A 15716-nucleotide genomic window follows, 5' to 3' on the forward strand; every position below is an offset into this window, starting at 1 on the left:
TACAATGAATGAACCACTGACATTAATTCAATTATTCATACATCATCAGGAAAACGACAACATATTACAGTCACACATACACCAACACGCTGGCATACAGACATGGACATAACGCGTAAAAATAAAATAAAATAATCATTTTGCTTCTATTTTTATTTTTTACAAAAAAAGAACGCAAATAATAATAATAATTAGAAGAAAATAAATAGTAACATAACATAATTAACAACTTCAATAGCACAGTATATTCATCATAAAAGAGTCACAACTCACAACAGTGACCCACGAATAAATGGATTAACATCCAAATCCAATATTAATTAATGTATATAAAAATTCACAACCCAACATCATTAATCATAAACATTTTTTTTTTTTCAAAAATTGAAAAAAAATAAAGAAAAAAAAATTAACCCCTGCACCTCGTAATAGCACTGCATCCACGACTGTAAGGGTTAGCCTGAGCACCGGGTCTGCAATTGTAGTAAGAAGCACCACGGCGAGAACATGGGACAGTGTTCCTCTGAAGCGCACCATAGCTGATGTACTTTGTGGTTGCTAAGATACGCCTGTTGATTTCATTATCAAACTGAAACTCTTCTTCACCTTGTTGTAACATGCAATCAGCGATGGAGCCTTCGCATGTGGCTGTTTTTGTTTGATGAATCCATTCCATTCCTCCAAGTTCGAATCCTCCAGCTGCATCTACTGTTGGTGAAGAACTCATCATCGTTGTCATCAAAAGGGTGGCACAAATCACGAGGAAGAGTTGAGAGTAGAAATTCGATGCCATGGATTTTGAGGTTGTGTGTTTGGTTTGTTTGAGGAAGAGTTCTTGGTTTTGGTTTTGCAAAAGAATGGGTTAATAAGGACAAGAGGTTTAGGAGTAGAGTATTAATGTCATATTTAAAAGACTCGTGTGTTGAGTAATAGACACTCCGATTCATTTTATTTACATCAAATACCATTCTCACCACTTCAACAGTGGGTTTTGTAACTAACATTCTAATTTGCTCAATTTTTCTACCATGGTCGTTGAATTGAGATCGAAAAATTTAGATTTGATATTGTTTTTCTAAAATTTATATTTGGCCAAAATTTGATTAATTCGAGAGATCAAATTAAACCATTTATTTTCAGACTTTGACTTAAAGTCAGAGCAGAGTTTCATATAGATTATCTGACCAAAATTAACATCAAGAAAATTAAAACTGAAACATTTAAAGAAACATACTCTAAGGCTCGGTCTATATGTTTGACCTTACTATATAACACAACTATGATAGGCCCGGTCTATATGTTTGACCTTACTATAACAACTATGATAGTTTTAATTGTGTAAATGCCAAATATTTTGATGGTTTGCTTTTAAAAGAAATTGATTGCAAACAAAGTTTGTAGGTTAAGAAATAGGTGCCAATATGGATTTTTATTTTTGATTTTATTTTTGGATAAGTCAAAATTAAATTTGAATGTGTGAAATGGATTTTGGAATGTTTGGTTTCTCTAAAATTGATTTTACTCAATTTATTTTTACATGAATGTATGTATTCAAATATATAACATTTTATCGACAACATGATTTTAGTCCAATCAATTTTACAAAATCAATTTTTATCACCACAGAAGAAAACACCCTTATTATAAATATTTTTTACATTTTATGCATGAAAATTGTCTCCGTCGAAATTTATATTGCTTTTAAAAATAGAATAAAATCACATAGATGAACCGTTTTTATAACAAACATATATAAATTTTTTTCTTTCTAAAACATCCAATATTAGTATGTCAATCGTTAATTTTTCTACGGAGGTGATAATTAATCAGGATATCCTCCTTATTGCTTAACTTCTTAATTCTCCCACTATAGCCAACCTTGTATAGTTTTTTTATTTTATTTTTAAGAAACAACCTTGTATAGTTGTATTGTATCCTCTGAGCATATAAAAATATTAATTGTTATTTATTTTATTATTATATGTTATTTTTATTGTTAACCCAAATGACGACAAATTCAAAAAACAATTTTCATTGTCCATTTGCGTAGAACCATTTTATCTTTGAATTAAACGACTTTATGTCACAAAATCAAACCAAACCGTGTCGTGAATATCTTGAACATATTACATACCTCTTACATAGGAAAAAGTTGTTTTTTGAAAGAAGGAAAAAGTTATTATCATGGCTTTTTTGGACAAATCATATAATCCTACGGTTTCATTGACTAATAAAGTTATCAAATGAATTGAAATAATATGACCGAAAACAATATATAGGCTCTAAAGTTGAAAATATCATATCATATATATCATCGCATTTGGGACATTAATGTTCAAGGAAAACTATGTTGCTGTTTTTTTTTTTTTTTATGTAATTGTTCACGATAACTCATAGAATTTATGCATAAATCATTTCTATGTTTTTTAAGGAATCTCTATTCCATGTTTGATTAAATAAACAACTTTTTTTTTTCTATATATGAAACTTGTATATAGACAATATATTGATTGCCTTGCTTCCTTGGTCAAGTATTATTTTATGTAGAGGAATTGTCAAGTATTTTTTTTTTATTATCAAGCATTTATCTTTACATACTTGAATGAGTTTCAAATGTACATCATCATGCCGACTAGTCTATAGCATCAATAATAAACTACTAGTATTGTTAACCGGCATGAAGCTATAAGTAAACCAGAAATATTGTCAGTTTGTAAAGAATAAAAGAATAATAAAATAAATATAACCTTCAACAAAAAAAATATATATATATAATAAGTTAGTTTTTTTTATGGTGATGATACAATAAGTTAGTTATAAAAATATCAACCAAGTGCAAAGAGACAGAAATTCAAAGAGTTAAACTCAAGACATTGAAAAACTTCAATTAAGGACAAATCCATCTAAAATACTCAAGTTTGATCATTGATTGAAACAAATTTTTGTCAAACTTAGAATTTCGAATTATTAAAATATATTTTTCCAAAAGCTCATGGGTTAAAAAAAAAGACAAAAAAGAAGAGGGAAGTTAAAGTGGAGGGGACCTACATTTACATATTTTGCTAGACGGTGTTTACGCGTTCAACTTTCGAAGCTTCCACCCATTTTCCAGCTCAATAGATGAAGTTATGAACAAAAATACTACTACCTTATTTTTTTATAAATAATTTGAGAGAAATGTCCACTCTTATCTAACAACCCAGGCAATGACAAAAACGTCTAATACTTTTGGTATCATTTTTTAATCACCACACTTTGATTTATTCAATCATTGGACGGGGATTGGGTCAGCAGCCACAGCCTCGCTTTGAGACGTCCTCCCAAATCCCAAAGAATATACTCTAATTTGCTTTTGCCAAATATATACTCATTCAAAGTATAAGTTCAAGCATTAATACTCGGTTATTTGTCTTGTTGAAATCACTGAAATTGGCTATTTTCCCATGACTATCAATGATAAAAAGAATAAACCTATCAATTCAGTCTCTACACTATTCACTAATTTTCAAGTAGCAAATCGCCCCAATAAATTCAAGAAAGACTTTTGGCAGAAAACATATATTCACATGCCAGGAAAATAAGAATCCAGAAAACCAATGTCAAATATACGATTTTCTGGAATTTGGTTTAAACAGTTGAACAAGTCCAATGTAGTCGAACCCCCATAACTAATCTTGCAGGAAATCCTGATATTCAAATGTAAAATAATACGAGTAGCTACTTCCTTATCCTTCTGACTGGGTTTTGTGGCCCAAGACGAGTTCTCTTGCCTCCACATTGTCAACAAAAATTAGCTGGCAAAAGATGAAACAGAAAGATGAGAGATATGGCATATATATTATTTATTATTTTGACCAGCTAAAGAATGGTCAATATTTTATTTCAGTTCCTGTGTTTCATTTCATCACTTTATTATTTTCCTCCATAAGCCACTTGTTAGAAGGTTGAATCAAATTAAGTATTAGTACTTTTAAGGACCAAAGGCAAAGTCCTCCTAGCAATATTTTTTCCGTACATAAATTTAATGATCAAATCTAAAACCATTAATTTAAAACATCCAACTTTTGTATCCTTGTGATCTAAGGAAGCTGACCATGTAGATCACTTATGGCTTAGAAATTAGACTGATTGCTTTGTAATCAATTTTTGTGGTGCGTGGATAAGGGAAGATGCGTATGACAGAGTTACGGCAATAATATATTTGGTTTGAGCATTGATATAGATGTGCATGTAACTGCAAAACGAAGAATCACACTTCTAAATGGTAGACTTGAGGTGCATTTGATTAGACATATTTTAAGGAGTTTAATATGGGGTACCAATTGAAATAAGTTTAAAATAAGTTATAGACATGTCATAAGTTATATATAAGTGTATCCAAAAAACAATGTAAGTGCTTATATTATGAGATGTGCCATATAAGTTCTAAACAGGCTCTTCAAAATACTCCCCTAATTACATAGTATGCACAAGAAAATGAACAATTTATGGCTACGCGGTAATTTGAAATTATAGATGATGGGCTACGAACCACAGTCAGAAAGCTTCAAGGGACAGCATTTTACGAGAATAAGTCAGAGCACTTACCAAGATAAAGAGACGTTACAGTAGAATTCTCTGAATTATTGTTCGTCATAGTATGGTGGTGTTGCTTGAATGTACGGCTCCTCCTCATCAGCGTCATCTTCATCATCCTCTTCAGCATCTACCCAGTTACTAGGATGATGTTGTGAAAACGGTTGACCATTATTTGGCAACATATCTAGATAAATGCATAAATTATATCAGTCACTGAAGGAACAATAAGAGCATCATACAAGCTCGTTAACCAGCCTGGATAACTAACCTTGAGGTTCTTGTACATGATCATTTTCACTTGGTGGGCAGCTAGATACCAGTCAAGGTAAAGACTTAATCCAACATATATGTCAAACATAGTCCCAACAAAACCTTTTAGCTAAATTGCAGGGATGCAAAATAGGACCCAAATACCATACAAAAAAGACAAGTAAATAATCAATTTTAAAAACTATAATACCTAACACAACTGACTACAATCCAAATTTAAATCTAAAGAGCATATTGATATTTTAAAAGCGAGAAGAAGCAATTATAAATATAATAAAATGATGCAATTTAGGAGATTTTGAAGTGTGAACAACACCGTATAAATTCTATTTTGAAGTGTACATGGTTTCTATATTTCTGACGATCACGTTAACAATGTCATGGAATGATGCAGTTAGCGAGTGCTGTAAATGAAAGGAATTCAAAACGAAAATTTATAACCCAAATAAAGGGCTTCATTCTTATGATATGGTATGAACATACATGCATTATAACAGCTACATAAGAGTTCGACCAGAAAACAAATGGTAAGAAATGTGGGATTTGCAACATGGCACCCTCACATTATGGGTAGACTAAATCATGATGCTGGAAATGATAACATATTAAGACAAACAGTAACATCAAGGATACAAATTGGAATCTATGGGATTATTTCCTGCAAATAATTTTCCTCTTGTAATTTTCACTGTACTAATCCTTTGAATATCTCTTTGTTCATTATCGTTCAAAGTTGTTCCTTCTTGTGCCTGCCTTTCTTCCATACCGCTAACATTTTTAGCTGCAGTTGCTGCAAAATGCAAATGCTACTGAGAATTTAGATCAATGACAAATCATACATCTCAATATTGAAATTACCTGAGAGGTCTGACCAAATACGAGTGTGGTCAGACGGAAGTTCTGATGCATTCGTTCGGCAGTTCTCTTGCTGCAAGGGGGATTCATTTCTTTCTTCAGTTTGAGCATGTGTTCTAGTAGCCACCACTGGAGGTTCTGATGCAGCGCCTTCATGAAGCTGAGATGTTAACATGGTTGCCAGTACAAGGGTAGCATCAAAATTTGAGTGGGACCCATCTTCCAAACCAAATTTAGGTGTCATGAGAATTGGTCTGCTTGCCAAACACAATGTCATTAAAAAATAAAGATTAACAACACATCATAATTCATAACTATCAAATACAACATCAAAACAACCAAATGTTATTTCGTCAGGTGGAGTCGGCTACATGGATAAACTGACATTATAAAGTTTTGTTGTGTATTAGTACAACAGAAATAATTCATCTCTATGTTTCTCTTCGTGATTTGGCCTACAGTCTTGTTTGCTTTACTATCGGGAACTATCCCAATTTTCTCTCAAATGGTTGTAATTCTATTTCTATATTATATCTCAATTGTAACGTTTTCACCTCTGCAAGCCTGCAACATTATGTTTACTTCCTTATTTGTTTTTAACACCCAAAATCTAGTTCTGTACAACATTTCATGCATAATACTTGGATCTTAATCTTCCTCTATCTCTCTGTCATTTTAAATAGAGGACCCAAGGTACTCACAACATGAGATTTGCGGTATCGTCTGTTCTCCAATTTTCAGCTCTATGTTGGAACCTATTTGTCAATAATATCCTAAACCTGCACTCCACATATTTTGTTTTACTTCTACTTGGGCAAAAATCATGTACTGAGGTTTGCCTTCATATACATAACTTCCAATTAATATCTTCTCTCAATTTTCTAACTAAAACTATATCATCTGGAAAAAAAAAACATATATTGTGACACTATTTGTAAGATATGTTCGATAAGCATGTAAAGATCAAATATATGGGCTCAAAGTTCATCTTACTCGCCAGTTTTCTCAAAATGTAAATGGATGTCAATTTCACAGCCCTCGCAAAATGAAAGAAATGCCTGCAGTTTGATGATAAAAACATCAGGTACATTCCTAAAAGGTAGCATTAGAACGAGAGGAAGAAAGAATAACAGACATTATGGAAGATAACATGATAAAAATCCTAATATAATCTAACAGCAACCTCTGTCAAAGTCTAAAACTTAAACATTCACTGCAATCAAAAGGCTTGGCTAACTGTACCTTCAGTTCTTTTACACTGAAAGTCACATCTACTGGATCCCCATTATGTACATACTGCAAAAACTCCTCTTTAGGATCTATCCATAGCTGGGTGTGAAGCAATGAATCATTGTCTGCCATAAAAAAATCGTTGGCTAAATATACTGCCGATCAATATACCAACAAAAGCATCTTTGTTACCTTTGGTTGGGTCAATATAACTCCGAAGTTCAACGGCCTTTCCACCAATTTCATTTTCAGAATCAGGAGGTACGGAAGCAGGTTCTGTTGCAATGATAGTAATTTCTTGAAGAGATGACTGAAAATTAGCAAGTAACCTATTCAAATCTCGAGGCCTCACAACAAAGTTGCTTGGAAATTTTTGCCTATCAAGGGACAAGTGTGTTATGTCAGGTTCAACATTGCAAGTAATCCAATAGGTTTTTCTCATACCTGCAGTTAACAAATAAAATATCATTTTTAATTCATACATGGGAGAAATATGCACACACAAACATGTATTAAGTGGTGACAAAATAAAAACTTAGACGATAGATACCTAGCACCATTTACATAGTAACCCAGATATTACTAGATATCCGGGTGCAGATATGGTTTAGCATTACCTCACCCTTGACCTTGAGATCATTTTAAGAAAAAATTGCTACTATACAGTTTTAAAATTAAAACTTTCACATGTGACAGATTTCGAAATTGCCAGACTGATTTACAATGAATCATGGGCTTTAACAGACCCTCAGTAACTTTAGCTTACCAAAATATTGGATGTCATTATGACATGTCATACAATGCCGATCAAAAAACAAAAGTGTCAACACCTAGCCCACTTAGGAAAAGGGCCATATTATCGATATTTAAATTATACAGGCAGGTTGGATTCCATAACATTTAAAAAGTAGAAAGGGCCACAAACTTCAATTCGAAAACGAACTACACAATCAAGCTTGTTAATTAAATGATCAGCCTTCCATGATACTATAATATTTTCCTTGTTAACCAACTACCAGCTAAGTAGCACCAACACTTATGATCGAAGGTGTGTCTGGTGTCCAACACGAACACTGACACATGTGATTACACTCAATTATGTCATTTTTTCAAAGCCAATAATTATTGGTGCTGACGTGTCTGTATCGTATCGTGTGCGGTGTCTGTGTATACTACCCGAGATTGTGGATTTAATTTATTAAATAAATCAACTTACCACTGTAGCAATCTAGAATCCACTGAACTTTGGGAGCATCCGGATCCGGTAGTTTCACAGTCAAATGATCAATATTTGCAATAGGTGTCCTAAGAACAGCACAAACAGCCTAATCAAAGTATATCAGTAAGAATTTTTCACTTGCAAATACAGTCTAAAATTGCGCAAAAAATCAAAAAGACCATTCTAACCTTGAGAAGCACACTACATTGCACGGGATTACTAGAAACTGTGAATACATCAAAGAAGCTAGGTTTGAAATTGATGGATTGATATGCAGAACGTGATGAATTGATAGTGTGGAAAAGGAGCTGTAACAAATCAAAAGCTTTGAAGTAAGTGACTATTGAAATTATGGTTCGAAAACCCTAATTCAAATGTGATACGAAGTAGAGAGTGTTACCTGAGAGGATGAGGCTTGAATTGAGAGCTCGTTTCCGATGCGTGCGAGGCACGTGATGCATCGTGCGAAGGTTTTAAGAGAGTTATCGCTCAGTGTGAACTCCATTCTACGATACGATCTTGCTCTCTGAACTAACACAGAGTGGCGGGAAGGAGAAGAAGAAGAAGAAGAAGGGGGAAATTATAATACGCTTTAGGTTACCAAATTTGATTTGACATCAACCGTCCATTATTTTCTTCTTCTTTTTTTTTTTTTTGCAGAAAATAGATCTTTCAAAAAATTGTATTTTTTTAAAGGGTGTTTTTTTACATAAATATAACATTCCCTCGGTCAATTATAAGTCGTTTTGGCTATTATACACGAATTGAAAAATGATATTATAAATTGTTTTACAAAATTATTTTTAATAAATAGTACGATAAAGATAAATGAAAGAGTTGAAAACAAAAACAATAATAAAATAGTTAATGGTATAACTTTTTTTTTTTGTGGTGGCCGAGATTCGAACCTCGGACCTTGCATATTTTATATTATGCATTGTCCTTATCAACTGAGTTAAACTCACGGGGATAATTAATGGTATAACTGAATAAGTAACATTAATATTTCATTGAAATTATAAATTGACTTAAGATAGAGATAGTAGGTCCTCGTGAGCTTAACTCAGTTGGTATAGACAATGCATGATATATGAAAGGTCAGGAGTTCAAACCCCGACCACAAAAAAAAATTAGAGAGAGTAATTTTCTTGTTGCAGTTCGTTTTCTTAGTGCACTCACACTATAACTCAATCCAATCATAATCATTTATTGTTAGTTAGTTTGACTAATGGTACAGTTAGACATCCTTCTTCCTTCAATTAGACATCACTTGATTCACTTCTACAACAATATCGCATAAGTAGGATCCCATGAAAACTGCAAAAGAGTAATGGTTGAGGTTCTTTCTCATAAGCTTAAAAAAAAATTAAAGTCTCATTTGAAAATTTGGAGTTTGTCAATATTCATACAAATTCATTAAAGCTAAAGTAACATTCATGTTTTGAATCTTCCAAATCACTCTCAATGACTATTATATGGATTTGAATAAAACTTGGCTCATGTTGAATTGCAAAGAAGCTAAATTCAATGAATTGGTTTTATTTTGGAAATAGAATACTATTTTTTTTAAGCAGGGAGAAAAACACTGCTTTTTACTACCTATTGGCCAAAATTTTACATAAATCAAATTAAGCAAATGATTATCTTAAGAGTTAATAATACTGTTACGTATAGAGCAATGCTCCAACTTTATTACAGCCAAGTATATCTGAAATGGTTTTCCAAACGTATTTGGTCATATATTATATTCTCACATAACATTAATAAATATTAAAAAACAGGTATGCGAGTTACAAGGATAATTGCAGCAAAGAGATATGCATTCATTCATTCAAAGATACAAGTCCAGATAACATATCGTCGTGTCATTTCAATTCAAACAGATCTAAATTTAGTCTAATCAAAAGCACTAAAACAAGAACAAATCACTGGTATACTAAAATAAAGCAACATTTACAACCAAACTCAGGTAGAACATATGAAACCCTAAATCAGATCCGAAATAAGGTGCCATTTATTTTACACCACCAAATGGAATGTCCCAAATTACACCACTAAGAAGCTAGTGATAACATTCTCCCACGTAAACGTAAAGAACTTCAAAATCTCAAAATTAAAAATTTAAACCTATAGTAATAACTTCTCATAATCCAAATTCTAAGCACCAATGCTAGGTCCATAATTCAATCACAGTCGGTAACACACTATTGGAATCACTAAACTAAATAACATTATATCTTAACCTTAATTAAATCTAAAAATAAAAATCTGACTAAAAGAACATTATTAAGGAATGTTTTGAATGGATTTTATGGAATATGCTTTATGGAATGTTTTTAATCTGATTTTGTTTGAGTTGTTTGATTTTCATTTGGCTGTACGGTTGTTTTGATGGTGTTGCACTGTTGTGTTGCTGGTGGTGGGTTGGTGGGGATGAGGGAGAGAGATGATGATGGAAGATAGCGACAATATAATCTAGTGTTGTGAGTGGTTTTTTTTTAGATTATCCTCTTTTATTTAGAGGGTATTTTACCCTCTCATGATATCAACCAATCAAAATGTAATATATATTGGCAACATTAAATGTCATAAATGAGTCAATTTTTTTTCTAAAAAAAGAATTAATTATAATCATAAGGTAACTTTTAATACTTCTAATTTTTATTTAATTATAGACATGATTACATTAGAGATCCTTTATCTTATTTATTTGTTACACTTGGGTCATTTATCTTTATTTTTTTCCGCTTAGATCTTTTATCTCTTATAAAAGCATATATACATCATTTTTCTCATTTTTTTTATTAAAAGAAGTACATAATTTTATTTTTTCAAATATCATTTTATTAAAAATTAAACAAATCCAAAAATATGTTGATAATGTTCATCATCTTCATCTTCTTCCTTTGAATCTTCATCATCTTCATTGAATCAAAAAAATTTCTACACAAATATATCTCCAAATATCATGAATTAATGTTATATTCATCTCAAATCTTCTTTTAAACACAAAAATCAAATCCTATAGAGAAAGATATTTAGTTTCATCACAAAAAAAAAAAAAAAAAAAGCTATGTAAATTGTCACGCTGTATATTATTATTATTTTCTAACTTAATATTCAAGTCCGACATAAAAATAACTCCAAAATTGATAGCAGCTTTGCACATCAATTTTGTTGTTTCCAGAACAATCTTAACTTTCGCAAAGCCTAACCTTTCCGCCAGTGACTAAGCCTCCACCATCCGCCTTGCAACATTTGTGAAATTACGGTTTTGATATTTGTGTTTAAAATAAGATTTGAGGTGGATATAACATTAATTCACAATATTTGGAGATATATTTTAGTAGATTTTTTTATTTATTTAAAGAAGATGATGAAGATTCAAAGGAAGAAGATGAAGATGATGAACATCTTCATCATATTTTTGGATTTTTTTTTCAGTTTTAATAAAAATATATTTTTTAAAATAAAATTATGTATTTTTTAATATAAAAAATGCGAAAAAATATCTATATGTGCTTTTAAGAGAGATAAAGGACCTAAACGGAAAAAAATAAAAGACAAATGACCAAAGTGTTACAAATAAATAAGATAAATGACCCATAATGTAATATTGCCTTAATTATATTTAGGTGTTCAATCTTAATTAATTTACACTATAGGACTGGCTTAGAACATTTAAAAATTTCACATCAAATTTCTTTCATCTGAATGTCCTTAAATTTATCAGTTATATTCATAAAATTTATTCTTCCCATTTTGATTGTTCAATTTTGTCGTTCCCAACTGCCGCATTTTTCAATTTTCGTGAGAATCGTCATGATTTCAAATATCGTGAGAATTGCCGTTATTTCCAGTACAACGTCATGTATGATGACTTGATTTTTCTTTTTGATTTGATTTTTCTTCGTTGTGAGGTAGTTAATTATAACAATTGAGTAAATCATCCGTTGTACTTTGAGGGCTGCTAGCAGGTGTTGCCGCTGTGATGTTGTGGGAGTTTGCTAGCATTTTTTTGGTTGCTGCTGAAATGGTTATGTGATGAAGCTTTTATTCTTTTATTTGGACTTAAAGGCTTTTGCTGATAGTGAGACATGTCTATGCGTGTTAACATATTTTATTAGGTTACTGCTTAAATAAAAAAATAAGTCACGATACCTGACGCGGTTCTAGAAACAACGACAATTCTCACGATAATTGGAAATTGCGGCAATTTGAAACGACAAAATTGAAAAATCAAAATGGGAAGATGAATGAAAAAGAAACAAAATTTGATCAAAATGGAAGAATAAAGAAGAATAAATTTGAAAGAAGGAGATGTTTTTGTTCTCACGTTCGGGGTTCTGGAATGGAAGAAATTTTATGAATGTAAATGATGAATTTAAGGACATCCAGATGAAAGAAATTTGATGTAAAATTTTATTTGTCATAAGTCTTGTAATGTAAATTAATTAAGATTGAACACCTTAATATAAAAAAAAATTAAATCATCTGTTGTTTCAAAAAAAAAAAAAATTAAAAGTATTAAAAGTTACCTTATGATTAAGATTATCTCTCCTTCAAAAAAAAAATAATTAAGATTAACTCTTTTATTTTTAGAAATAATCTACTCATTTATTTGACATTTAATGTTACCTATGTATATTATATTTTGATTGGTTGATATTATGAGAGGATAAATTACCCTCTAAACAAGAGAGGGTAACGTAAGCTTCACCGTTGTGAGTGTATGATAAGATTATATTCTTTACTAAATCTAATTGATGAAATTAACTTTCCTATATAATGGAAAAAAATTGACCTTTCCCATATTAAATGCAACCTGATTTGAGTGTTTAGAGAAAAAAATTACTTTGATTGCTACATATACTCTTGAAGACCAGAGTAATCGAACTTTTTGGTACAATAGCCTTACCAAAAAGTCCTAGTGGGATTCATTCTTAGAATAATAGGCACTATTTGCTAAAGCTTTACGAAAACGAATGCAAAATTAAAATGAGTCGAAGTGGGTAAAGGAGTAACGAAATAATGAACCAACTAGAATTAAAATTTCTTGGAATTACATACCCAGATTTTTAAATTGGTATTATTCCATAGAAAGCCTAACATTAGAAAACATACTCTAGCATAATATCCCACATTAATCCTCCAGAATCTGAGTAAAACCCTTTAACAATGACCAGTACCATTAATTAAGTAGTAACTAATTAATTAAGAAAGTTCGTAGTGATGGTTACAGTAGTACAATGTATCACATAACTGAACAAGCATTAGGATTTTCATCACTAAATAATTCAAATGAATTTGACGTACGTGAACGTGATGATGTAGTATAAGTATAAGATTCCGACTCATCAAAATCATTACTTTGATGCGTATAAGCGTATGAATACGGTTGTGACAACGAGGTACAATACGATGCACCGTATCTCATAGAAGTAGGATACGCCGTATGTAAGTAGTTTCCACCACACACCGTAGGAGATGCTGGTGCGTGATGATAATGCGGTGCGTATTGATTCCGTGGTGGACTCTCATTAGGTGGTGGGCCCATAAATGAAACTTGTCCTGGGCCAGACCCAGGTCCACAAGGCCCATGTCCATGCATCTGATTCTGATTCCAATCACCACCGGAAGGAGGAGGTTCGAAAGTAACATTTAAACCTTCACTATTCCCTCTTTGCCCCTGATAGTAAATTCTATTCCTTCTGTATCCACCGTCGTTTAACCCTGCATTCTCCATGGCCATTGTAACTTTTTTCTCTGCAACCGGTAACTGGTTACCGGCTGGAAAACTCGTAACATGTCTCACCTCTGGCTTTATTTCTTGAAATTGTACACCGCCTCTTCCGGGTGGCCATCCACCACCACTACCACCTTCGGTAGCAGCAACAACAACCTTAACAGCTTCGTTTTCGTTGCCACCATCGGTTTGGTTACCTTCATCACTGCTTTCTCCATCACTCTGTTTCTGATCTGTATTTTGACCGTTCTCTGGTTTTGGTTTCTTCTTTTTCTTTTTCTTTTTCTTTTTCTTTTTGATTGGTTCTGTATCAGGCCATAACTCAGCTCGTTTACCGGTTTGTGTTAGTATCTTAATCAGTGTATCGGTGTCGACAGTCCCCTTTACTTCTACTTTTTGTTGCTTCAAATCAATAGTTGTTTGATAAACACCTGATTTAACAACAATATTAACAAGAGTTTTGAAATGAAAACAAAAAATAACATATATTGAGTTTTGAATGTTATTGATTTTGTTACCATCTATGCTTTGGAGGACTTTTTTGACTTTTCTCATGCAACCTTGACAATGAATGGAGACTCTTAACGTACAGCTCTGAAAGAACAAGAACGAACAGAGACGTATGTTAGAAGTAGTAAAAGAGAGTTATTAAAACCGCATGCAGAGGAATGAATGAATGTTTGATTTACCTTGCACATGAGAGGTTGTAATTGTTGTTCTTCTGGTGGTAGAGGTGGTGGTGCTTCTTGAACAACTACTAGTTCGGGTCTTGTTTCTGTTGCTTCCATTGGGAAGTGAAAAGAAACAAGAGCGATGTTTAGAAAGAGAAAGAGAGGAGGTTACTAATTAAGAACAAGGAGGCTTTAAGGTTAATTTTGGTATATAAAAGGTGATCACGAAGAAGAATGGGAGGAGAATATCGTTAGAAATTCCTAGATCTTTCCAGAATAATATAAAGTTATCATCATTATCACCTTATAATAGAATTTAAAAACATCATGGCATACAAATACGGAATCGTATTTGTAGTGATAAAGATACTGAGTGTTATTCAAACAAATTTAACTAATACCAATTCATCCATCCACTTGGACACTACAAACTTATCAATATAGCATCAGATGCCTCTTCACTTTTTTTATTTCTTCTTTTGCCATTCACAATCATCCCCAGATATACCTCTTAATTGATGTGGAATTTTAAATATTTGATATTTATCTATTTTATAAGAATTTTTGTAATGTGGAGCAAAGGTCAATATGTATTTAAACATTGATGTTTAAGAAAACAACACATGCGTTTTACTCGAAACATTGTCCTCCAAACATTGTCTTACTTGTTGAGTTCAAGTGCGAGTGACTTATCTCGCATCAATTACGAATGAATTAAATGTTGAATATGTAAGAGTGGTAACTCATATACCATATGCATTCATATTTTGGATTGAGATGTGGTGTCAAAATCTCTTGGTGATCATCTATCCTTAATTAGTTCATTGTTTGTTGCCCTATCACTCCCTGAACTTCCCAACAACCGGAATCAGAAGCTCTAGCTCAATCCAAAGACGACCTTCCACATGAGAAGAGTAGGGTGATATTGTGAAGTAAATACATGGTATGATGGCAACAGTTGATAGTTATCTAGCCTAAGCCCATGGATTCGCAAATCCGGCTGCAGTTAAGACAAGTGAGTCAAGGAGTGTTCTATACCATGGTGGTTTTAAAGTTCTTGTTTGAATTTATTTATTTTGTAAACAAATTTCTTTCAAATGCATTTCCCAAAGAATTAGTGAAGAAGTTGATCTTGTTTGCCATGATC

General features: G+C 32.2%; 3 protein-coding genes across 3 annotated transcripts; all 3 read right to left on the reverse strand.

Annotated features, from left to right (window-relative positions):
- LOC11433312 (protein RALF-like 33) lies at nucleotides 1–918 on the reverse strand. Its single transcript, XM_003626200.3, has one exon. The coding sequence runs from the start codon at nucleotides 791–793 to the stop codon at nucleotides 410–412; it is 384 nt and encodes a 127-aa protein (XP_003626248.1). The 5' UTR covers nucleotides 794–918; the 3' UTR covers nucleotides 1–409.
- A 2560-nt stretch (nucleotides 919–3478) lies between these two features.
- LOC11421369 (cell cycle checkpoint control protein RAD9A) lies at nucleotides 3479–8780 on the reverse strand. Its single transcript, XM_003626202.4, has 11 exons — nucleotides 8553–8780; nucleotides 8341–8460; nucleotides 8150–8258; nucleotides 7126–7377; nucleotides 6946–7058; nucleotides 6697–6761; nucleotides 5707–5957; nucleotides 5482–5638; nucleotides 4847–4887; nucleotides 4588–4762; nucleotides 3479–3794 (listed from the first exon to the last, which is right to left on the reverse strand). Exons 1-10 carry the CDS (start codon nucleotides 8655–8657, stop codon nucleotides 4623–4625), a joined length of 1353 nt encoding a protein of 450 aa, XP_003626250.2. The 5' UTR covers nucleotides 8658–8780; the 3' UTR covers nucleotides 3479–3794; nucleotides 4588–4622.
- A 4419-nt stretch (nucleotides 8781–13199) lies between these two features.
- Nucleotides 13200–14842, reverse strand: LOC11429775 (heavy metal-associated isoprenylated plant protein 35). The gene is made up of 3 exons (XM_003626203.4): nucleotides 14588–14842; nucleotides 14417–14492; nucleotides 13200–14329 (listed from the first exon to the last, which is right to left on the reverse strand). The coding sequence occupies exons 1-3, from the start codon at nucleotides 14684–14686 to the stop codon at nucleotides 13407–13409; spliced, it is 1098 nt and encodes a 365-aa protein (XP_003626251.1). The 5' UTR covers nucleotides 14687–14842; the 3' UTR covers nucleotides 13200–13406.
- Between the last annotated feature and the right edge of the window lie 874 nt (nucleotides 14843–15716).

The sequence above is a fragment of the Medicago truncatula genome, chromosome 7, assembly GCF_003473485.1.
Source record: "Medicago truncatula cultivar Jemalong A17 chromosome 7, MtrunA17r5.0-ANR, whole genome shotgun sequence".
Classification (NCBI taxonomy): domain Eukaryota; kingdom Viridiplantae; phylum Streptophyta; class Magnoliopsida; order Fabales; family Fabaceae; genus Medicago; species Medicago truncatula.

Coding starts and splice junctions, on each gene's coding strand:
- LOC11429775 (XM_003626203.4), bottom strand. CDS start 14,686: ATGGAAGCAACAGAAACAAGACCCGAACTAGTAGTTGTTCAAGAAGCA. Junction 14,493..14,587: donor TACAACCTCTCATGTGCAAG/GTAAATCAAACA, acceptor TTGTTCTTTCAG/AGCTGTACGTTAAGAGTCTC. Junction 14,330..14,416: donor AGTCCTCCAAAGCATAGATG/GTAACAAAATCA, acceptor TTGTTAAATCAG/GTGTTTATCAAACAACTATT.
- LOC11421369 (XM_003626202.4), bottom strand. CDS start 8,657: ATGGAGTTCACACTGAGCGATAACTCTCTTAAAACCTTCGCACGATGC. Junction 8,461..8,552: donor TTCAAGCCTCATCCTCTCAG/GTAACACTCTCT, acceptor GATTTGTTACAG/CTCCTTTTCCACACTATCAA. Junction 6,762..6,945: donor TCAGTGTAAAAGAACTGAAG/GTACAGTTAGCC, acceptor ATCAAACTGCAG/GCATTTCTTTCATTTTGCGA.
- LOC11433312 (XM_003626200.3), bottom strand. CDS start 793: ATGGCATCGAATTTCTACTCTCAACTCTTCCTCGTGATTTGTGCCACC.